This window comes from Canis lupus, chromosome 10, assembly GCF_048164855.1.
Source record: "Canis lupus baileyi chromosome 10, mCanLup2.hap1, whole genome shotgun sequence".
Taxonomy (NCBI): Eukaryota; Metazoa; Chordata; class Mammalia; order Carnivora; family Canidae; genus Canis; species Canis lupus.
Window position 1 is genome coordinate 58,019,662 of NC_132847.1, and position 24,607 is coordinate 58,044,268.

The following is a 24,607-nucleotide window of genomic DNA, read 5'->3' on the forward strand; positions in this document are numbered from 1 at the left end:
TGGTACTGAAGTTGTGCAGTCTTTGGGCTGGAGTGGTAGAGGAGTGGAGAAAGCTTGTTTTAGGGCTTCCCTGGGGATTTCCAGTTGATTCTTAGTCCAAAGGATTCCCAAAGAAGCTCTGGCTCATTCTAGAAGTCATCCTAGACCAAAAGAACTATGATAGGCAACGACCAAAGTCACAGAAAATCAGGGTGGCTTGAGATCATTTGGAATTAATCCCTTGTTGCCAAACTTACACCCAGGGAAATCACAGCTGCTCATGCCACTTGGCACAGTAGTAATGTATCAGGCCTCAAGGGGAATAAGCCTACCTAAAGGATTAGAAGAAATTGCTGTGTGGATGACAGCTGATTTCTGAATAAGAATACATTTATTTACCTTTTAAGATATGGATGTAAAGTCATGAATGAAATTTCTCTTTTTCCATTTTACCTGTATTTCTAGATATATCGGGAACCACAGCTCTGTTATCTGAAAGCCTCTTTCTCTCCTTTTATGCCTGACCCTGCAAAAACTTGTCTACATTGTTTGCTAGCTCTGTGGCTTCGGGCAGTAAGGGGAATAAGCCTACCTAAAGGATTAGAAGAAATTGCTGTGTGGATGACAGCTGATTTCTGAATAAGAATACATTTATTTACCTTTTAAGATATGGATGTAAAGTCATGAATGAAATTTCTCTTTTTCCATTTTATCTGTATTTCTAGATATATCAGGAACCACAGCTCTGTTATCTGAAAGCCTCTTTCTCTCCTTTTATGCCTGACCCTGCAAAAACTTGTCTACATTGTTTGCTAGCTCTGTGGCTTCGGGCAGTTAGCTGATGTCTCATGCCCAAGTTATTTTATCTTTAAAATGAAAGTAATGAACTCTGCCCTATGCACGTCACTGGATTGTTGTGAAGTTCAAATGGGACAAGATGTTTTGATAAATTGTAGTTATGTCCAAATGACAGGTGTTATTCTCTCTTATTGGAAAGATACTTGAAAGAAAAATCTGACATATAGTATCAATTTGCTGCATTGTACCAATAAAACTTAGTCCAAGGCCTCCTTTCCCTATCATAGTTCTATGATGTACTGAAAGGCCTCCAAATTTATTGAGGGAGAAGCTATCTTATGTTGAATGATAGCAGAAAAAGTCACCTGTTTCCCTCCTATATTCATTATAAAGCCTTAATGCTGTCTCATGCATGGGACTCATCATGACTGAGTAAGTAAAATGTCTTTATGTAATACCCTTTTCAGTTCTTTGGCCCATTGAGAAAAGGTAAAACTAAACATTTCAGGTTAGGAATTCATATGTTTATTATTCAGTACTGTTGCAATGGTGAAGGAAAGTCCTGATCTCCGTTTCTCAAAGACTATATCATTAACTTGGGAACTGTGGGCAGCTCTATCCCTGAGGCTAACCTAATTCCTGTCGCATTAATTTGAATCACAGGTTATGTGTGTGCCCTTATTTAAGCGTCATTAGATTGTAAAGTGTATGTGTGAGCATGTGCACATGCGCCAGTTTTTGAAAGGGAGTGAGTCTCTTAAGCCACTGTTCATTATGTCTTGTTTATGCTTATGGTCTCTTATGTGTGTGGGTTGTTTGGGTCTTCTTTCTGTTGTTCACTGCTTGTGAAGCTGTTCGGACCCTGTTTCCCTATTGAAATTTTTCTTTCAAGCAGTTCTAAGGATACTGAAGAGGAAAGCGAAGAACATAGAGATTTGAATTAGGCCTGTTTATTTTTCTCTTTAGAAGTAAAGTATTACTGCTCACGTATTCATGTGGGTTATGGTATAACTAAATATAGATAACATCGTGAATCTAGACATGGCTTTGAATTTTAGTTTGGGATCTAGAATCCAGTGATGGATTTTGATGGGGAAACAAAAACTTTTCTTGTCCTGGTAGCCTTTCTTGACCATATTGTTTACATGGGGCCTGAATGTACTAGACATTTCAGACTTCCCATTTGTAATTCCCCTTTCTCCTGTAGTCCTTGCCTTTCTAACTTCCAGAGTAGCCTCTTAAAGTTAACTCTTAAGTATACTTTAAATCTTTAAGTATGTGATGTGATCCTGTTCAAAGGATGTCCTTATAAATTAGTATCTACACAAAGCAACATAATTAAGAATCTTCATAATAGAAAAGAGCTCCTTGATTTAAATAAGGATTTTTCACAGATTTATTTTTCAGCAAGCAGCTTCCTTATAAACATAAGAACAATTGTTTATAATTAGACTGCTAACTACTTTGCAGGAGGTGAGGTGGATAGAGAGCAAGGAAAGGAAAAGGACCCATTTGAGAAACATGTAAATGAAAAGAAGAAAAACTTCTGATCACTTTAAAGTAAAGACAACATTTGGATTTAGAAACCTTTCACATCAGGAAACCAAAGAGAGCACATAATTTCATTTACTATCATTTGATTAATTCAGTCTAGCATGGAACTCTGAATATAGATTATAAATCACACAAATTTATGTGTATAGATTGTATGAAAAAAATACTAGTGTAGAACATGGTTTATGCTGATATTTTTATTGTCAGGGTCAGTATAATTTAAGATGACTCTTACTTAGTCCAGGAGGGAATATGATACTAAGTGAATTGGAATAGTCCCATATATAGTGTTAATTAAATGTTGTAGGGTGTGATAAATCCTTTTCTGTAAACAAGTAAATGGCAATATTTTAAAAATATATATTTAGAGGAGGGCACGTTCAGATGGTGAAATAATGCCAATGTCTCATTACCACGTTAAGTTACTTGGCATCATTCCTTAAGATACTAATGTTGCCTACACAGCCAGTTCCTAGTAAGTAAATTGCTTGTCTTGAAATGGTTTCTGTGATAAATTTTACTGATTGTACATACAATGGATTGTACATACAGATTTTATGTTTCTTATGTTCACATACTTTACTCCTCCCATTAATAAAGCCATTACCAGATTGATTCTTCTAAAATAAGATTTTTAAATTACTTCTCATTCATGAACCCTTTTCAGAAATTTTTAATAGCTCCTGTTTTATCCGCAGCTCTCATTGGTCATCTTCAGCTCAGCATTCAATGCTCTTCATACTCTGCTGTCAGTTTCCCTTCTCTTCCACTGCTTTACCACACACATCGCCTTCTGTTTAACTGAACTGGTTCTGTAAACATCCATTCATTTCCCTCTTCTACCTTTGTTTTAATATTCCTCCTACCTGAAAACCTTATCTCCTCTTCTTCTGTGGTCCTATTGCTTCCATAAAGGACAGTCAAAATTCAACTTATTTCACAAATCCTACCTGGACCCTCTAGGCAGGAGTTTCTGGATTCTTTTATTGTATTTATTATCTTATTTTCATTTTATTATGAATTATTATTTTTGCAGATGTAGTCTGTAGCTCCTTAGTGAGATTGTAAGTTCCATAAAGACAGAGCCTTAGGAGTTATTCTGTTCCTGGGTCACTCTTTAATGGCTTTTTTTATCTTTAGGTTTACCATTGCTTGTTCAGAGAACAATTGCAAGAACTATTGTATTACAAGAAAGTATTGGCAAAGGTCGATTTGGAGAAGTTTGGCGAGGAAAGTGGAGAGGAGAAGAAGTTGCTGTTAAAATCTTCTCCTCTAGAGAAGAGCGCTCATGGTTCCGTGAGGCAGAGATTTATCAGACCGTAATGTTACGTCATGAAAACATCTTGGGATTTATAGCGGCAGACAATAAAGGTCAGTAACATCTGCTTCTCCTCTTAGTATAATGAAATCTACTTGAGCCTTTCTATAAATATGGCTACTAAACATTGTCAGGTTAGATGAAAAATAAATGTTTGTCATACAGATTAGACCTATTAAGTCAAATAGAATATATTTGAAATCTTTAGAAACAGGAGCTTCTTAAAGATTTTCTTGACTCTTGACAACATGTTTCTAAATGTCTAATGTTTTATAAGATATAAAGAGCTGAAAAAAAAAAAAGAGCTGAATATATATTTAAAAGTGATATGCTTTTGGGACACCTGGGTGGCTCAGCAGTTGAGCATCTGCCTTCGGCCCAGGGTGTGATCCTAGAGTCCCAGGATCGAGTCCCACATGGCCTCCCTGTGTGGAGCCTGCTTCTCCCTCTGCCTATGTCTCTGCCTCTTTCTCTGTGTCTCTCTTGAATAAATAAATAAAATCTTTAAAAAAAAAATAAGTGATATGCTTTGTTATTTTGGTTTTATAAGGTAGAAAGCTACATATGTATTTAAAAGTGATATGCTATTTTGGTTCTAGGCAGTTATTTGAGTATAGTCATAGCATAGAAAAAATGGGATTTATAAAGTCTAGCTGCTCAAAACTTTGAGATAGGATAGAGCCCAGAGATCTGTTTCATTTAAATTTCCTCATGACGATTAGGGCATTCTAATAGATACTAATGACTTTCTTTTTAGGAAGAGTAAAAATAACTTAGTATATTTTGTGTTTTAAGTTGCCAGAGGCTAAATAGTCTTTTAAATCCACTTTACTAAATAGAGAAATAGTTTCTCCAGGACCACAGTGCCCATTGGTGACCAACCATCTAGATGCTTTCTTGCCTGTGGCACAGGTGCCTGGGGGCCTGGCTCAATTTGATGCTGCAGGAAGTGCGGAAGCCATGTCAGTGGTGTGTCAGAGTGAGTGCTGACAGGGAGCAGTGGCTTCACACTGTACTTCATCTATATCTTGGCTTTGGTTCCTACTGTTGTGGCCACAATTCCTGCTCTTGTAGCTTCCTCAGAGACTCCGGTTAGAACTCTCATCATCCCTACCTGCAATCAGATATATATCCCAGCTTTCCTATTATTAAAAAATGCATTATTTTCTCTTTGAGATTGGCCAGAACTATGGTCCTCTTTTTCCTCTTCTCCCCTCCCATTTTCAACAGTATTTATTTCTTCAGAATATTAAGTGTTTAATGATTTTCCCTTTTGTTTCTCTGTATTTTTTAGTTTATTTGCAGTAAGCATTTATTACTTGTTTCTTTTTCAGATTTTATTTCTAGAGAATTCCAGTATGTAGAAAAGTGGAGCGAGTAGAGTATAATGAATACCTGTCACCCAGCTTCAATAGCGTTTAGGTCATTGCCAATCATGTTTGATATGTTTCCACCTACTCTGCCTCTATCTGAATTATTTGAAACCAAAGATATGATGATAAATCTTTTTATCCACAAATACTTTTCATTTGTATCTTTAGATTAAGGAATCTTCTTAATGCAACATGACCACGCAACTGTTGTCAATTTTTAAAATGTCATCAGTATCCAGTCAGTTTCATGTTTCTGCAGTTGTATATTATTTTTTAAAAAACAATTGGCTATTCACTTTAGGATGCAAAGTCTACAGGGACACCTGGATGACTCAGTGGTTGAGCATCTGCTTTTGGTTCAGATCGTAATCCCAGGGTCCTGGGATTGAGTCCTGCATTGGGCTCCCCAGAGGAAGCCTGCTTCTCCCTCTGCCTGTGTCTCTGCCTCTCTGTGTCTCTCATGGATAAATAAAATCTAATTTTTTTTTAAAAGGATGCAAAATATGGCATTTGATTGGTGTTTTTCTTAAATCCCTTAAAATTGCTATGTTCCCTCTTCCTTTTTTTTTTTTTTTTCTTTTTCTTCTTGCAGTTTGTTGAAGAAACTGGATCGTTTGTCCTATAGGCCTTATCACATTATGGATTGTGTTGATTGAATTTCCATAGGCTCTCTGAACTTGCTCCTTGTATTTAAAAACTAGTAGTTAGGATTAGAGACTAAATCTGATTATTGTATTTTATTGGCTTCCTGAAAATATTGTATACTTTCCTATATATTGCATACTTTGTATTATACACTTGTATATTATATACAATATATTGTGTATTATATAGTCTATCACATTAGGAACCATATTAGACTACTATCTTTTTTAAAGTTTTTATTTATTTTAGAGAGTGAGAGAAAGAACAATAACAGGGAGAGGAGCAGATGGGGAAGGAGAGGGAGAGGGAAAGGGGAAAGAATCTCAAGGAGATTATCTGCTGAGCATGGAGTGGTGAGACTCCATCTCACTATCCTGAGATCATGACCTGAGCTGAAAAGAAAGAGTTGAACACTTAACCACCTGAGCCTCCCAGGTGTTCCTTAATTTGCAATTTAGGGGCAGTGATAGCAATGGATGTGATGGCTGTAGACTGTGATTTATCAGTGACTATTACCAATTCCATATTACTTGATGTAAAAACAAAACAAACAAAAGCAGTGATCATAGTTTGACCAAGTCCTTAGTTTTCCTTTTCTTCTGCTTTTGGCACCATTAGCATCCCCTCCAACTTTTTTTCTTTTTTTTAAGATTTTATTTATTTATTTGATAGAGCCAGAGAGCACAAGCGGGTGGAAGGGCAGAGGGAGAGGGAGAAGTGGCTCTCCCCTAAGCAGGGAGCCCAACGTGGGGCTCAATCCCAGAACCCCGGAATCATGACCTGAGCTTAAAGCAGATGCCCAGCCAATTGAGCCACCCAGGTGCCCCTCCCCTCCAACTCTTAAAACAACCTTACAAACAATGTTTCATGACTCTGGATTTTATGTGTTTGTTTCTTATTTCTTAGTAGTTGTCTTTTTTTTTTTTTTTGTAAAACTTTTTACTGATTCGTATGAAGGCTGAGTCTACAAAACAGTAATTGCTCCCTTGAAGGACTTATCCACATGCATAGTTTCAAACTTGACTGTGGTAGTTGCTATTCAATCTGTCTTTTGGGGCTCAAACCTTACCCAGGCCCAAGATGTTTTAGGCATATTCCAAGTTGCAAACACCCTGGCACAAAGTACCCTTGCTGCTGTTCCCTGAACTTTTTCTTCCCATTTGCTCAGGCAGCAGCCAAGCTGGTGCTGTCATCTGGTGGTCACCATGGGAACTGGCTGACCCTCTTGGGTCTTCCTCACCCTCTTCTTCTTTGTCAGGGGTTAATGGACTTTACTCAGAACCTAACCCATCCACCATAGTTCGCTTCTTCTTTATCTTTATTCCCCTGATTTAGTTAATTCCACCTCAGACAACCCTTTATATTACACAGCCTCTTACATATCCTTTTTCTGCGTCTCTTGTTAATTACCTCAGAAAATCTCCCTTTCTTCCATCTGCCTGTGTTCCTATTTGTCAGCCTTTCACAATTCAGTCATGATTAATAAGCATGCAGATAAAAATAGTGATGCATCTGTATCAAGGAAAATAAAAGGTACAAGTTTGAATAGAATCAGTTTATAAAGTTTATGAAGAATAAGTATGTGGGGGGAGCCCAGGTGGCTCAGCAGTTTAGCGCCGCTGTCAGCTCAAGGCGTGATCCTGGAGACCCAGGATCGAGTCCCACGTCGGGCTGCCTGCATGGAGCCTGCTTCTCCCTCTCCCTGTGTCTCTGCCTCTCTTTCTTTCTGTATCTCTCATGAACAAATAAATAAAATATTAAAAAAAAAGAATAAGTATGTGAAGAACTAGTGTCATGAATATCTAAATTCTTTTAAAGTATCCAGAATCTTCTGAAAATACCTAGAGTTGCTTTCTTGCAAGTAACAACCTTCAAAATATAGAAGCTGTTTTGTATCAATTGGGGTGGATATTGTTGTTGTTTTTTACAACCAGTAAGGAAGGAAACAGCCCATTTTAAGTTCTTATTGCTATGCATTATGCTAAATCTTAATCAGTTGTCCTGTTTTTTAAATCTTCTTAACAGTTTTACAAAAGTAAGGTATTCTTGCTGTGTAAAAGAAGAAACAGAGATTTCACTGGTTAAGAAAGTTAACTGAGGTCACATAGTCAATAACAACTAGTCCCTGGATTTCACCCCAGATCAGAGTGACTCCAAGTGTGTATCTTTTACTGAATTGTGCTGCCTCCTAGTATTGTTGTAATGAATGATTTCATGAAATATGAGTGGTTTTCTTGCTACTCCTAGGTTACATAGGCTTTTGTGGGTTAGCCTAGCGTAGAAGCCTACACAGAATCTTTCCCATGATTCCCATGAAAATACACATTTCAAATCCATGTATCAGTTTACAGAAACATTTCTGGAATACATATTCCTAGTTTTTTTTTTTTTTTTTTTAAGATTTCATTTATTTATTCATGAGAGACACACAGAGAGGCAGGGATATAGGCAGAGGGAGAAGCAGGCTTCCCTGCAGAGAGCTTGATGTGGGTCTCAAACCTGGGGATCACGCCTTGAGCCAAAGGAAGATGCTCAACCACTGAGCCACCCAGGCATCACTATATATTCCTAGTTGTTGAAGTTCAAAATCACCTTGTGTAAAACTGGGTTCAGCCCCAGCTTTTTGTCCCCCTGAGGTTTTAGTTCCTGTCTCAACTTTCCCATGTGTCCGTGATACCACTATTTTTATATTTTTTCTAAGCTGGAAACCATGGAATCATAATCCTCTTACCTGGCTTTTTTGTGAACTGAATGTAGTCTGTGATTAAAGCTTGCATTTCTTCATTTATGCTCACTTTCAGTTTTGTCCTGTACTATTTTATTCCTACTGTGGCCACACTAGGCTCCAGATACTTCTCATTACCCTCCCTCTCCCTTTTTCCCTCCTCCTTCCAGAAACAGCCACTAAGCACTTATCCTAAACCAGACATTTTCTAGCCAACTGAGGATTCCCCAGTTCTGCTACTATCTGTGTAGATTCAAGACCACCATCTTTGAACTATGATTCCTTATCTCTTAAATGGGATTAGTTTTCCTTGGCTTATCTCAGGAATGGGGGCTTCCTCAGAGGATCTGAAAGATATGTATGTAAAAGTATAAGACAAAATGAAAATATGAAGGAAATAATATACAAACTTAAGGTATCATCATCCTGTTCCATCAGGATTGAGAGTAAAAAGTGGTAGCTTTTGAATAAATGGATGTTTTACAACCCTTCTGAAACACTGTTATTCTACTCCACAGACAATGGTACATGGACTCAGCTCTGGTTGGTGTCAGATTATCATGAGCATGGATCCCTCTTTGATTATTTGAACAGATACACAGTTACTGTGGAAGGAATGATAAAACTTGCTTTGTCCACAGCAAGTGGACTTGCGCATCTCCACATGGAGATTGTTGGTACCCAAGGTAACTCAAGTACTTATGTTACTGAAGCTTTAAATTCCAGTGAATATAATGTCTGTTAGAAATTCTATGTCAGCCCAAGTGAAGATGTTTAAAATGAGGTTTTTAATATTACTTTATATTTCTGTTGAAAATCTCAGAGTTAAGAATATGGGTAATTGTTTAGAGATTCTCTAGTCATTATAACAATACCTACATGTTTGTGAATTCTTAAAAGTAGCATCTAGAGTTGTGATTTTTGAGGATTTTGATTTTAGAATTCAAGTCTGAAAGAATGTGTGTTTCTGTGTAGTAGTACAAAATGTAATGTGAAAATTCTTTTTAAAAATCAACATGCCACCTAATGTTATATGGCCAAATAATTATATTTGACCCCAAGATAAGGTGACTGCATGAGACAGTTTTATAGATGAGAAAATCATATATGAAATTTTAATTATGAAATTGTTATGGTATGATTTTTGTGCCATGTAGTATATAAAATGCTAATGTATCTCTCTCCTCTAGTGATTATCTTCTTGCCCTGGTGACTCTCTCATTCCTCACTTTACTACGTACATGTTATTTCACATCTTAGCCTTCCTCATCTTTGTAATTGTTACTATTGGTGATTATACCAGTACTATTGAATTATAATTCACATATCCTATAGTTCACCTGTTTTAAGTGTGCAATTCTGTGGTTTCTAGTATATTCACAGAGTTGTACATCACCACAGTCCATTTTAGAATGTTTTCATCACTCCAAGAAGAAGCACTGTGCCCGTAGCAGTCACTCCCCATTTCCTCCCAAACTCCTTAGTCCTGGGTAACCACTAATCTACTTTCTGCCTCCAAAGATTTGCTTATTCTGGACATTTCCTATAAATGGAATTGTATCATATGTGGTCTTTTGTGACTGACTTCTTTCTCTTGGCATGTTTTCAGGGTACATCCATGTTGTAGCATGTTTCAGTATTTTGTTCCTCTTAGTGGCTGATTAATACTCCCATTGTTTGGATGTACCACATTTGTCCATCAGTTGATGGGCATTTGCATTGTTTCCACTTTTGGCTTTTGTGAACAATGCTGTTGTGAACATTGGTGTACACTTTTATTGTGTGTGGGTATATGTTTTCAGTTCTCTTATACAGTGGAATTACTGGATTATACAATAACTAATGGTCTGAGGCACTACCAGACTGTGACTATTTTTTCCAAAGTGACTATACCATTTTACATTCCTATCAGCAGTTTAGGAGGGCTCCAGGGAGTCTACTGTTAGTAGTAAAGATTATAAATTAAATACTGAGTACATTACAGTTGGTAAGTAAAGGAAGTGGTGTACATGCTTGGTTCTTGGACTGAAATATCAGGCTATGATGAGAGTTCCATAAATAATTCATAGGATGTCAGCAAACTAACATCTTTAACTCCCCATCTTTGAATTGGTAGACTTACATTTTTTGAGCACCATCTTATTTTCTCCATTTTCTTTGAATAAATATAATTTCAGCAACTTTTGATATAATGATTCATTTGAGGTTGTTTAGTAATTGTCCAGGTATTATGGGCTGAAATGCTTTGACACTGGGATAGGAGAAGAGGCTTTGAACCTAAAGGGGAGAATTGTGATTGCTATCACTTTTTAAGCAATTGCATTTACTTTTTGTTTCTTTAGGGAAACCAGCCATTGCTCATAGAGATTTGAAATCTAAGAATATCTTGGTAAAGAAGAATGGAACTTGCTGTATTGCAGACTTAGGACTGGCAGTGAGACATGATTCAGCCACAGATACCATTGATATTGCTCCAAATCACAGAGTGGGAACAAAAAGGTATGCTTGTAAATAGTGTTTATTATCTTCTGAGCTCAACTTCTTTTTAATTTCCTTCTCATTTATGTGGATTATCTTCTGAAACTCAAACCTGTACTTTATTAGATTGCCCACAGGTAGAAGATCTCATGGTCTTGCCTGCTCTGAAGCCAAGGTTACCTGACTTTTAAAGATGCCTGCTGATGAAAGGTGGCCCTTCCAGAAAATATCATTCGTGGCCCTTCCAGAAAAATTATAATAATAATAGGAGCTGATGTTTATAGGGTACCCAGTATGTGCCAGTCATTTTAATGGGTCATACATATATATATGCTTGGTTCTTGCTTAATATATATATATATATATATATATATATTCATTCTCTCAGTTAATGCTCTCTTCAAATGCTGTACTGTAGCTAGCCCAACTATTTTCTTATTTTTAGTTCCTGGAACTATACTTTCTTCCTTAGAATTTCTGCATGTGTTGTATCCTAGAGCAGACTTTGTCCTGCTGTTTCCCTGGTTTATTTTTTTTATTTTTTTATTTTTTTTTGCTGCAAAAAGCTTTATTGTCTTGTTTCCCTGATTTATAGTCACCCTTCCTTTCCTAGAGGAAGCCCTTCCTGGACTGTGAGGCGCCCTTCCCAGGGGCTCTCATAGCAAGCTGTGAAGCTGGGCCATTAAGGCACTGAGCACATTATAACTCTCCATTTACTTGTCTTTATATTCCATTGGATTGCAAGCTGCTTGAGATCAGGCTTGTATTCCCAGCATCCATTATAGCACCTAATGCATAGTAAGTCCTTAGTAAATATTTGTTGAATCTATGAGTTTTCTAAAGAACATAACTAGGTAGGTGTCATTGCCTTCATTTCACAGAAGAGGAAACAGCCCCATAGATGTTAAATAAAAAGGTCAGCCTCACCTGAAGAGCTGAGATTTGAATTTAGGCCTTTCTGACCCCAAAGGCCTTACTGTGTATATCACAGCATGTTGCCACAATGTATCTTCACACTATTGCCTCCACCTTGGATAGAGCCAAGCTTTATTCTATCTCAGTTGTATCTGTGATTTCTGGATTTGACGAGGACTCTCAGAACTCTTGATGTGGGGATTCAAGACAGTGATTGCTACAGTTCTTCATGGATCCTGATCTGTAACTTCAGGAGGGTTTTTAAAATTCCAAAACCCTACAATGAGGCATCAGTAGGAGGACTGGCATTCATTTTTTAATCTATTATTTTGTTCCCTGGATTATGTCCTCATCCTTCCTTTTCATCCTATTTTAGTGAGAAGACTTCTAGATTAAAATATATGATCCCTGCATAGTATTTGACAAAGTGGGTGGTATATGTTAAGACATTTATAATAGTCATGATTGTTATATAGGTGTCTTTCATTGGAAATGAAGATCATAAGGCAGATAAGATAGCATGAAATTGCTGTTTCAGCTTTTCATGGCATTTAGTTGACATCATTAATTTTCAAAGCAGTGTGGATATTTAATATTTTTCTTGAGTCTAATATTTTAGTTATATAATATTGTGTGTGTGTGTGTGTGTGTGTGTGTGTGTGTATCTCCATATATGAATAGAGATACCTGAAAGGTTGTTCATCAAAGCATTAATGATTTTTCACTTTGTACTTTTTGAACTTTGAGAAAATTTCTATAAGAAGCATGAGTCATTTTAAAAAGCAGAACCATGCTAAAAGGGAAGAAAAGTCTTAAAGTTAATACCAATTTAAAAAATATATATAAAAAAAATTCTCAGTAGGAAAAGAAAATATGTGAAACAGTTCAAAAGTAGTATGGCTACTATTCCATAAAGTAAATTGCTGACTTCTTTTTTAGGTATATGGCCCCCGAAGTTCTAGATGATTCCATAAATATGAAACACTTTGAATCCTTCAAACGTGCCGACATCTATGCAATGGGCTTAGTATTCTGGGAAATAGCTCGACGATGTTCCATTGGTGGTAAATTTCTCCCCCTCTCCCAACAGTTTGTCATGAACAGAAAAGGTGGTCCAGGATAGCCGCTTTTTTTTTTTTTCTTTAAGATTTTTTTTTTTAAGATTTTATTTTTTTATTCATGAGAGACACACACACACACACACACACACACACACACACACAGAGGCAGAGACACAGGCAGAGGGAGAAGCAGGCTCCACGCAGAAGCCCGACATGGGACTCCATCCTGGGACTCCAGGATCACGCTCTGGGCCAAAGGCAGGCACTAAGCCACTGAACCACCCAGGGATTCCCTTTACGATTTTTATTTATTTATTTGACACTGAGAGATGGTGGTAGAGAGCAATCACAAGCAGGATGAGTGGGAGAAGGAGAAGACTCCTCACTGATCAGGGAGCCCAATGCAGGGTTCAATGCCAGGACCCTGGGATCATGACTGGAGCCGAAGGCAGATGCTTAACTGACTGAGCCACCCAGGCACCCCTGTCGTGTTTTTGTTTGTTTGTTTGTTTGGTTTTTTTCATTGAATGAAATTATACACATTAGTAGTCAGAAATTATATTCACCAGGTGATCACTGAGAGTGCCAAAGAAAATAATGGAGATAAAATTTGCAGTGGGGGGAAATGACATGATATGACATGCTTATTCTAGTGTATTCTTTTTCTATTTCCATTTGAATCTTGGGAAACATGAGAAACCAAGCCCTTGTTATCTTGGAATATAGTTATTTATAATGGATGACTGCTTGAGAGGCCACCCAGGAAGCTGTTTCTACAGCATGTACCTGGGTCAAACTCATTTTCCCCCCTGAGAGTGTGTTATTTTCTCCAACTTCTTAGCTGGAAGTTACATATACAGAATACAGTTACATTACCATTACACTAGTTTTTAAACAAGTTTATTTTAGCTGAAATTTAGTTTTAGATTGAGCACTTTTAATATTTACTTGCGGAATAGTTTCTTATACTTAGGGGCCCAGGCTTGGTTGAGACTTGGGTTTATGTGGCAATAAGAGGGAGAGCATGTCTCTGTATTATATAGCAAAGAGGACAGATCCAAGTAGAGGTAAAGGACTTGCACCCCAGATTTGCTTGTAGGATTTACATCTCCATGGTAGAGTGTATATCCCCTGTACCAAGTGAGAGGGTGAGCACTCACAGGTTAAAAACTATCATTTCTTGCACATGAGGTGAAAATGTTAATCAAGTCATCATAGCTCATAGTTAACCGTCATTAAAATAGCCTTTGCTGATCCCCTAGTGATATGTAGTTTCAGGGTGTGGGCCCAGTACCAACTCAGAGAGATGGGTTGTTGATGCTTGTTGATGCAGATGTGGATGAGATAGAGCAAGCTAGAAGCCCTGTTCCACTTCGCTAATTTATTAATGGAACCCTGAACTAGGACTCTCAGCTATTCCTGGACAAAGAATGATCTGGCATTAGCTGAGTAAATTCTTCAAAAACAATTTCTTTTAACCAATATAGGAATTCATGAAGATTACCAGCTGCCTTATTATGATCTTGTACCTTCTGATCCATCAGTTGAAGAAATGAGAAAAGTTGTTTGTGAACAGAAGTTAAGGCCAAATATTCCAAACAGATGGCAGAGTTGTGAAGTGAGTATTGATTTTGGATACTACACAATTTTCTGAACTGCTTCTGCTTGTATGTGGAAATTTGTTTTTTTTTTTTTTAAGGAAAATAGACACAAGAATTTTTTTTCTTTTTCTTTTTTTTTCATGGCAGTTAAATCAGTGAGTGAAAAACATAATTTGGTTTTCCTGTTCAATCTCAAGTACATCAAAAGGGCCATGGAGCATTTGCAGTGACCATCAGTGTGTCAGAATAGTATTTAAATCTACCAGTAAACCAAGGCACCTGCATTTTCATTTTATCTGTTTTTTACATGGAGCATTCAGTCCATTTACGTTTAATGCACTTATCAGTATAGACGGGTTTAAATTCACCATCTTTTTTCTTTTCTTTTTTTTTTTTAAGTGCACTCCCTAATCCCTATCACCTATTTAACCCATCCCCCCACCCATCTCCCCTTTGGTAACCACCAGTTTGTTCTCTGTAGTTGAGAGTCTATTTCTTGGTTCCTTTCTCTCTCGCATATGCATGCGTTTGTTTGCTTTTTACTTTGCTTGTTTTTTTGTTTCCTAAATTCTACATATGAGTGAGATCACATGGTGTTTGTCTTTCTCTGACTAACTTATTTCATTTAGCATTATACTTTCTAGCTCCATACATGTTTTTGCCGATGGCAAAATTTCATTCTTATGACTGAGTAATATTCTATATATACCACACCTTCTTTATCCAGTCATCTGTTGATGAACACGGGTTGCTTCCTTAGTTTGGCTATTGTAAAATAATGCTGCAGTGAACATAGGGATACATGTTTGCCTTTCAGTATTTTTGTATTTGGGGTGTAAATACCCAGTAGTGCGATTCCTGGATCATAGGATATTTCTCTTAATTTTTTGAAGGAATCTCCATAATATTTTCCACAATGGCTTCACCAATTTGCATTCCCAGGAACAGTGCAAGAGGGTTCTTTTTTTTCCACATGCTTGCCAACACTTGTTGTTTCTTGTGTTTTTGATTTTAGCCATTCTGACAGGTGTGAGGTGATATCTCATTGTAGTTTTGATTTGCATTTCCCTGATGATGAGTGATGGTAAGCATCTTTTTATGTGTTTGTTGGCCATCTGAATGTCTTCTTTGAAGAAATATGTCTTCTGCCCATTTTTTAATTGGATTCTTTGTTTTTTTGGTATTGAATTGTATCAGTTCTTTATATCAGATACATCATTTAAAAATATCTTCTCTAGTCACTGGGGTAGCACAGTTCAGTTAAGCATCAGACTCTTGGTTTTGGCCAGGTCATTATCTCAGGGTTTTGAGATTGAGCCCCATGTTGAGCTCTGCACTCAGCGCAGTCTGCTTAAGACTCTCCCTCTGCCCTTCCCTCACTGTCTCTCTCTCTCTCTCTCTCAAATAAATTAATTAATTTAAAAAAATAATTTAAAAAAATCTTCTCCCATTCAGTAGGTTGCTTTTAGTTTTTACTGATCATTTCCTTTGCTGTGCAGAAGCTCTTTATTTTGCTGTAGTCTCAGTTTATTTTTGCTTTTGTTTCCTTTGCCTCAGGATACCTATCTAGAAAAATGTTGCTATAGCCAGTGTCAGAGAAATTACTGCCTGTGCTCTCTTCAAGGATTTTTATAGTTTTAGGTCTCACATTTAGGTCTTTATTCCATTTTGAGTTTATTTTTGTGTGTGGTGTTAGGAAACGATCCAGTTTCATTCTTCTGCTTGTTAACTGTCCAGTTTTTGCAACACCGTTTGTTGAAGAGACTTTTTCCCATTGTATATTCATTCCTCCTTTGCCAAAGATTAATTGACCATATGATCGTGGGTTCATTTATGTTTTCTGTTCTATTCTATTGATCTGTGTGTCTGTTTTTATGCCAGTATCATACTGTTTAATTACTACCACTTTATAATATAACTTGAAGTCCAGAGTTGTGATACCTTCAGTTTTGTTTTGTTTTTTACCAAGACTGCTTTGACTCTGAGGTCTTTTGTGGTTCCATACAAATTTCAGGATTGTCTTAGTTCTCTGAAAATGCTGTTGGTATTTTGATAGGGATTGCATTAATTATATAGATTGCTTTGGGTAGTTCTAGACATTTAAAAAATATTAGTTCTTCCAACCCATGAGCATAGAATGTTTTTCCATTTCTTTGTATCGTCTTGAGCTTCTTTCATCAGTGTTTTATAGTTTCCAGAGTACAGGTCTTTTACCTCTTTGGTTATGTCTATTTCTAGATATTTCATTGTACTTGGCATAATTGTAAATGGGTTTGTTTCCTTAATTTCACTTTTGCTGCTTCATTATTAGTGTATAGAAATGCAACAGATTTCTCTACATTGATTTTGTATCCTGCCACTTTACTGAATTCATTTATCAGTTCCAGTAGTTTTTTTGGTAGAGTCTTTGGGGCTTTCATATGTAGTATCATGTCTTTTGGAAAGAGAAGTCACCTGCATTTTAAACGAATGCATCGGGACGCCTGTGTGGCTCAGCAGTTTAGCGCCCGCCTTTGGCCCAAGGCGTGATCCTGGAGTCCCGGGATCGAGTCCCACATCGGGCTCCCTGCAAGGGGCCTGCTTCCCCCCTCTGACTGTGTCTCTGCTCCTGCCTCTTTCTCTGTCTCTCATGAATAAATGAATAAAATATTACAAAAATAAATAAATAAACAAATGCATCCTTTTGATCAGGGCAGCCCAGAACAGTAGAATGGGTGCTGGATGGAAATTAAGAAGCCTGTATTTTAGACCAACCTGGCCACCATTTCTGAGTCTGACTTTGGGCAAATCATTTCAGTTCTCCAGATCCTAACATGCCTTTTAAAAGGAGGAAGCTAGATAAGGTGATTGGGAGGATGGGTCTGATGATTTAACATCTTATTCATCCAGTTGCCTGTGTGACCAGGAATGTGGGTAAAATGCTTTCCAGCAGTGTCTGAGATTCTCAATTCCAGGTCTTACAAAAATTTTAGAAATGCTTTTGTACTTGGAAATTTAAAGAATTCATAAGACAGATCTTATTTAATCTATACTTAATTGCTAGTTGTCACTATTATAATATTGGCAAGAACGAGCATTTTCCTCCAGATGTGAAATTTTATAACTTAAAAGGAATAAAAAGATGGCGACCTAAGTAGTTGGTTTTACATCTCAAAAGAACATGGGACTTAATAGTCAGGACATCAAGAGTGCTCCTTGGCTACCTCCAACAAAGTCAAGTGTCCAGGCCCAGATAAAATACATCTCAATGTGCTCAGAAAATTTACATGTTTAACAAATGAAATTGGGCTGGATTTTGTCTTTTACAGATTTGATCTTGATATTGCAAAGTGCAAACTTGAAGTATTAATGCACTCATTAAATAAATAGAGCACGTTATGAAACAGATGGCTTTTTAAGCATGAGGAAAAGTTAGCAGAAAACATTAAGAGGACACACGGAATTTGTAGTTACTGTCATATCATGCTGAATTAATGCCACTGGTGTCATTTTTGTTTTTTCTCCATTTGGTTAGTTTTCTATTTCACTTTTCAGTAATTCAGTCTTATACTTTTCTGGAGTTTTATAAATCTCCTCTCAAAAGTTGAAACACATTAAGAACATGAAACTGATAAAATGACTGAAGAAGTATTTTCTTGAACCTTCCTATCTTTTCTAGTCTGGACTTGTGGCTCTCTAGGCCAGCTGTGCAGCTTTCGTCTTGGGATAGCCCTCACTGTTTGTCCTGGGTTCCCTTTGTCTCTGTGATAGTGAACCTTCCTTCCTGGATCCCATGACTTCATGTTTCTTGGTGTATTCACTCTCCCCCTTTTTTAAGTCTCTGCTCAGATGTTACCTTGTTAGTGGACATTTAAAATATCACCTTCTTCCCCATGCATATTTTTAGCTCCTTACCTAAATGATGTTTTCCTTAGCAATTACCACTGACAGTCCACATATTTTGTTTGTTAATGATATGCTTTGGCTCCCTAGAATGTGAGCTTTATGAGGGTTGGGATTTTGTTTGTCCTCTGTTGTATCCCCAGTACCTAGGATGGTAGATGGTATGCTCTCTATAAATTTGTTATTTTGTGGAATGAGTGTATGTGATGGGCATTTGGTCCTTTTTATCTGGAAATGAATGTTCATTTTTAGGAAATGTCCCTGAAGTATTTCTTTGACTTGTTCTCTTCTGTTTTCTTCTGTTCTCTTTCTTACACTACAGTTTTGAACGTTAGACCTCTTGAAGAGGCCTTCTCATTTTCTTCTCTTTTCCATCTTATCCATCCCTGGTTTTTCCCTACACTTTCTGTGAGGTTTATCAACTTGTATCTTTTTTCCTCAGGTTTATTTTCCAATTCTTTTGTCAGGTTTTTCCAAAGTCAAACAAAAGGCAAAAAAAAATTGTCAGTGATGAACCTGAGTATTTTCTTCTATCTCTTTGAGGATATTAATAATAAGTTGTTGATATTTTCTTTTCTGTACAACTGTTTTGTCCAAGGAGCTTTGTTCTGTTTGTATCAGCTTCTGTATTCATACCGCTTTCTCTGATGTCTGCTCAAACTCCAGTTTTCTTCGTGTTTAAAGACAGGACACACTGGAAGCTGATGGAAGCTTTGTGCACACGAATGGAGCTTATCCATTATGACCTTCAGGGTGACCTAACTGGGTTGCTTCCTTGGGGAGCCCCAATGTCAGTATCTTCAGGTCTTTCCTCTTGGGCTCACATTTCCCAGAGAAGACTCTTTTAGTCTCTTGCCTGGAGGAGTATCTACAAGTTGCTGCCTGTGTTTTGGGAGAAAACCTATGATTTTATCATTTAGTGAGTTGTCAGTATGGAATTTTGCCCCCATCTTTTCCAAGTCAGAAGTCTGTTTTACCCCTCAGATACAAACTTCTAGTCTTTTGCTAGGGTGGGGTTGGGGCAATCACTCAGCTCAGTAAAGCTTGGGGATGAGGAGGTATCTGGGGTTCCAGCACTTTTGGGTGATCCTCCTATTTTTCAGTTTGAACTTTCCCTCAGAGGAAGTTCTCAGTACAGTTAATTCCTTGGTTAATTCTCAATTAACTCAGTGCAGTTAATTCCTTGGTTCTAGGGGGAGTTTCTGTGTGAATTAAGTTCCTTTTTTGCCTTATACAGCCTTGGTTTGGGATTCAGCTTTTTTAGTTCTGCTAAGTAAGTCGGCCTTCATCCATCTGCTTTCCAGGTGCTGACACCAGTACCTACTGATGGGAATTGAAATCATTTCTCTTCATTTGCTATAACAAATAATGCAGAAACAGCAAAATAAAAAAAAAAATTTGAACATATGTCACTTAGAAATTGTACAGAGTTCAGATCTTACCAGATGAATAGATAGCGGTGCACTCATTAATTATTTTTCTTCTATTTTCTTGCAGGCCTTGAGAGTAATGGCTAAAATTATGAGAGAATGTTGGTATGCCAATGGAGCAGCGAGGCTTACAGCTTTGCGGATTAAGAAAACATTGTCACAACTCAGTCAACAGGAAGGCATCAAAATGTAGTTCTGCAGCTTTGCCTGAACTCTACTTTTCCTTCAGATCTGCTCCTGGGTTTTAATTTGGGAGGTCAATTGTTCTACCTCAGTGAGAGGGAATAGAAGGATATTGCTTCCTTTTGCAACAGTGTAATAGGTCAATGAGAAACTCCCCAGGATTTCTTTGGACCCAGGAAACAGCTGTGTGGGTCCTTTCTGTGCACTATGAACACTTCTTTCCCAGGACAGTTAAAAGATGTTGTGTAGTCTACCTTTATTTTTTATTAACACAAAACTTGGGTTTTTTTAAAAAAAAGATGATTGCTGGTCTTAACTTTAGGTTAACTCTGCTGTGCTGAAATCATCTTTAAGGGTAAAGGAGCTGGATTGTTGAGTTATACGAAACATTTCTTATTTTTAAAGAAAGTGATTTATTCCTGGTTAGTACATTCTCAGAGGATTCTGAACCACTAAAGAGTTTCCTTGATTCAGACTTTGAATGTACTGTTCTATAATTTTCAGGATCTTAAAACTAACACTTATAAAACTCTTATCTTGAGTCTAAAAATGACCTCATATAGAAGTGAGGAACATAATTTATGCAATTGTATTTTGTATACTGTTACTGTTCTTTCACATATTCAGAACATTACATGCCTTCAAAATGGGATTGTACTATACCAGTAAGTGCCGCTTCTGTGTCTTTCTAATGGAAATGAGTAGAATTGCTTAAAGTCTGTGTGTCTTAAAAGCTATAGTATTTTAATTCCAAAAGTTTATTTATCTGGGTAACCCAGACTTTTTCTGTTTTGTTTTTTGGAAGATTTTTTTGTAGTATGTCATTTGGTATTCTATTTGAAAATGCCTTTCTCCTACCAAAATGTGCTTAAACCACTAAAGAAATGAAGTGGCATTAATTGGTAAATGTTATCATGGTCATTTTTGAATATTCTCACATCAAGTTTTTTTTTACATTTAAATTGTGTCGTCCAAGTATACCTTAAAAAAGTCAAGTGGCACTCTAGATGCTTATAGTACTTTAATAATTTAAAACTTGTGGCATACAGACTAATTTTTCTAAAAGGGAAAATTTGTCTAGCTGCTTGTGAAAAGTTGTGTGGCATTCTGTAAGCCATTTTTTTCTTTATCTGATCAAAGACAGTGTTATTTTTTTAAGAAATTAATTACATTTAAAATTAAGGTATGGTTAATGTTAAATAATAGGCCTTTTTCTAGGAAGGTAAAGGTAGTTAATCATTTGAGTAGATAACAGGTGTGCAAGAGAGTCACATTTGTTGCATAGGAGTCAGTGTTCGGTGGACTTTCTGTCTTTGTAACTAAAGTTAGAGTTAGTGTGGTTCTGAGGTCTCACTCCACTTTGAGGAAGGCAGCTTCTAATTCAGTCTTTCCTTCTGTGTGCAGATACTGCAACTGCTTACTTTATATGGTTAGGTAATAAGTTTAGTACACCCTTGATATTTGGGAGAGTGGTAGCTAAAGAACATTCTGAATATAGGTTCTCCATTTACAGATGTTTTGAGTCAAATTCAGTGTTTAAAGCAAATTCGTCATGGTCTTCACACTAAATTGAAACTAGCTTATGATACCTGGTTTTTACTTCCAGTGCTAAAAGTCTTTTAGACTTTTAGACAGTTTTCAGAGTTCTCTTTATCACTGTGATCTTATTCTGATGGGAGAAAAAACTATCATAGCAATGAGGCAAGACATTGACTTTATAGTGCTATCAATTTCCAGATGAAAGGGTCAGAATAACCTTTATAGTATTTGGTCAGTAAGAGATAGTGGCCATTTATGCTGACTAAGCTGCATTCTGATCATGTCTTATCTCTTATACATAGAATAAATTTGAAAGACTATTTGGTCTTAAAGCCAAAGTAATTTTAGAATGAATGGCATATGGATAGGAATTTAGTGTCAATTTCATGTGTTTAAAAACATCATGGGGAAAATGTGCTTAGAGGTTAATATTTTGACTCCAAATTTGTGTTTTTTTCTGTAGTTACCATGATTTTGTCAAAGCAAGTGAATGAGTTTGAGGGATTTGGTTTTATAATTGTCTTATATTTCCTGTTTAATAATCTCTAGCTCAATGATTAGGTACTTTTTTTTCCCCCTTTGGCCATTTCTAAGCCTACCAGATCTGCTTTATGAAATCCAGGGGACCAATGCTAAAACTATTTTTACATAATTTTAAGAACATACCAAAAGTTCTCACCTGATTTAAAATTGTGATACATGATTTCTCACCTTCGTATAAGGTAATCAACTTAAGATATATTCTTCATTAAGTCAAGGTTTGAGTTGGAATTATACTATTCTTGCCTAAGTGGATAAAATGTACTTTTGGTGAGTCAGGGAATTTTTCTTAAAGTTGGAGTTTAGTTCTAAATTGGGTTTATATATTACTGCAGCAAATTCCTTTTTGGCTAATGACAGGTTGATAAGCCCCAATTAGTTAATATTGAAAATGAAAGTCACTTAAAAATGAAATAGATCATGATTACTATGGCCATAACTGCAGATGTGTCTAACTAGAGTATTAATTTTGTCATTTAGAAACACAAGCCTTTGTTTATACTGCCTATCTTCAGATGCTCACCTTCCAAAATTAAACTTGGTTTAACACATACCTTTAGGCCAGTTACCTGTCCACATTCATTTCACCAGTACCCTGGAGGAATGGGGATGAAGGGAGGGATGACCCAGTGAGGCACAGGTATCCCTGGTCCTTCCTAACTTTAGTTTCAGTTTCTCTCAACTTGCCTTCCTGCTGGTCCCTGACTCAGAGACCAGTGTCTTGCCCTTACCATTCCCCACCCATTTCCCCTCAGCAGCCTTTTGACTGAATAGCTGCTTTTGAAATCTAGAGTAAAATGATTGATGGAAGTGTGGGACATGCTTCCATTCCCTTGAGTCACTGGATGTTGCTGGGAGGGATCTCCAGGTTTGGAGATTGGGTGGACCGTCGCCCTGCTGGCTGCCTTGTTGTGACTTTAGCTATAGCCAAGGAATGGGAAGGCAACAAGGTAGCAGTTATGGCAATAGGAGTTGTGCCAGAAGCAGTGGCAAATCATATCCTCTATAGGACAGGGTAAGGTCTGAAGAGCTGAGCCTGTAATTCTGCTGTAGTGATAGTGCTCAAGAAGTGCCTTGAGTCTGTGCACAGTGCCATGGTTAATAACATCAAGAATTCAAAATTTCAGTTCTTGTTAAAAAATGTAAGTGGTCACTTGGCCATTTTGCAACTCATGCATGAGCTACCTTTAGTTCCCCTTCTACATCTGAGAACTGTCCCATATAGAATATTTTATAAAACAAGATGGCATTGTGCTAAGTAAAATGCAGAACAAAATCAGTATCCCATTAGACATGTCATATTCAGAGTTTATTTTTATCCTTGCACTGAAAGAATGATTGTAAATCAATGGTTTCTTTTTGTTTCTTGACTGTGGCAGTGTTCTGGCTCCAAATGATGGAGATTCCAAATAAGCATTACAGCTTGGCAGGAAATGCCAGTTCAGATATTTGTGAGATCCTAAAGAATAGATCTGGACACATATTCTGTAGCTTCTTGTGTCTCTGTTTTGGAATGCTGGACTACCCATGGGCCCTCTCTCTAGGAATGCTGGAATTCTAAGACATTCTGAGGATTGTCAGTACATTTAAACTTTTCAACACCATTATGCAATCTTATTTGTGATTGTAAACTTTTAAGAATGTGGTTAATAACATTCAACCTGTTTCTTAAGGCTGAAAAAAAGAACTTAAGTGAATTTGTTTTTATTTTTTAAAAAGATTTGTGAATTGAGTATCATGAACCGTGTTTTACTATCCCTTTTTCACATTGTGCCAATGGATGGGGTGTTTGATATTTCTTTATATGTCAAGGAGATGCTTCAAAATGTCAATCGCTTTAAACTTAAATTACCTCTCAAGAGACCAAGGTACATTTACCTCATTGTGTATATAATGTTTAATATTTGTCAGAGCATCCTCCAGGTTTGCAGTTTTATTTCTATAAAGTATGAGTGTTATGTTGCTAAATTACTCAAATGGTACTGTATTGTTTATATTTGTACCCCAAATAACATCTTCTACACTTTGTTTTCTGTATTTTATTGTATTTGTGCAAAATTCTTTTGGCTTTATCAGTGTGATCTCTGCCCTTTCAGATGTGTACAGAAAATGTCCATATAAATTTTCATTTTAGTTGAATGCCTTTGAGAAACCTGTAAAGAGGAAAGAAACAAAAAACTGCAGTTCCCCATAAGTTTTTAAAAGTTGTATATTGTATTTGTAGTAATATTCTGAATGAGTTGTAAATAGGAAGTAGAAGAACAATGCTTATGTCAAGTCCTAACACTACAGTAGAAAAATGGAAGCAATGCAAATAAATGACTTTTTTTCCCAAATGCTAGTGGAATAATTTAAAATAAAGTGTGTATATTGGATTGAGCCATGCTGTTATGAAATGTAGTTGCTGTAGATAGACATTTGATTATTTTTGGATTATTCCCCAGTACAAGTTACACCTAAGGTGGGTTAAGAAGTGCCCACCTGTCCCAGAGCGCCTCCATGGGTGTGGTGGCTTCTTCCCATGTGCACAGGGGTTGCTAATCTGTCAGTGGATGGGGTAGGACCTGCCTACTGGTGAACTATTTT

At 36.9% G+C, this 24,607-nt stretch overlaps 1 protein-coding gene across 2 annotated transcripts in view; it reads left to right on the top strand.

Annotated features, from left to right (window-relative positions):
• The window catches only part of TGFBR1 (transforming growth factor beta receptor 1), a 58,801-nt gene extending 34,444 nt beyond the window's left edge, over positions 1-24,357 (top strand). For both annotated transcript variants that reach the window (XM_072842081.1, XM_072842082.1), the window contains exons 4-9: positions 3,472-3,702; positions 8,911-9,078; positions 10,735-10,891; positions 12,725-12,849; positions 14,334-14,464; positions 19,827-24,357. In XM_072842081.1, coding sequence (XP_072698182.1) covers positions 3,472-3,702; positions 8,911-9,078; positions 10,735-10,891; positions 12,725-12,849; positions 14,334-14,464; positions 19,827-19,952 — 938 coding nt within the window. In that variant the 3' untranslated portion in view covers positions 19,953-24,357. The remainder of the gene's footprint in view (positions 1-3,471; positions 3,703-8,910; positions 9,079-10,734; positions 10,892-12,724; positions 12,850-14,333; positions 14,465-19,826) is intronic.
• Positions 24,358-24,607: the final 250 nt, after the last annotated feature.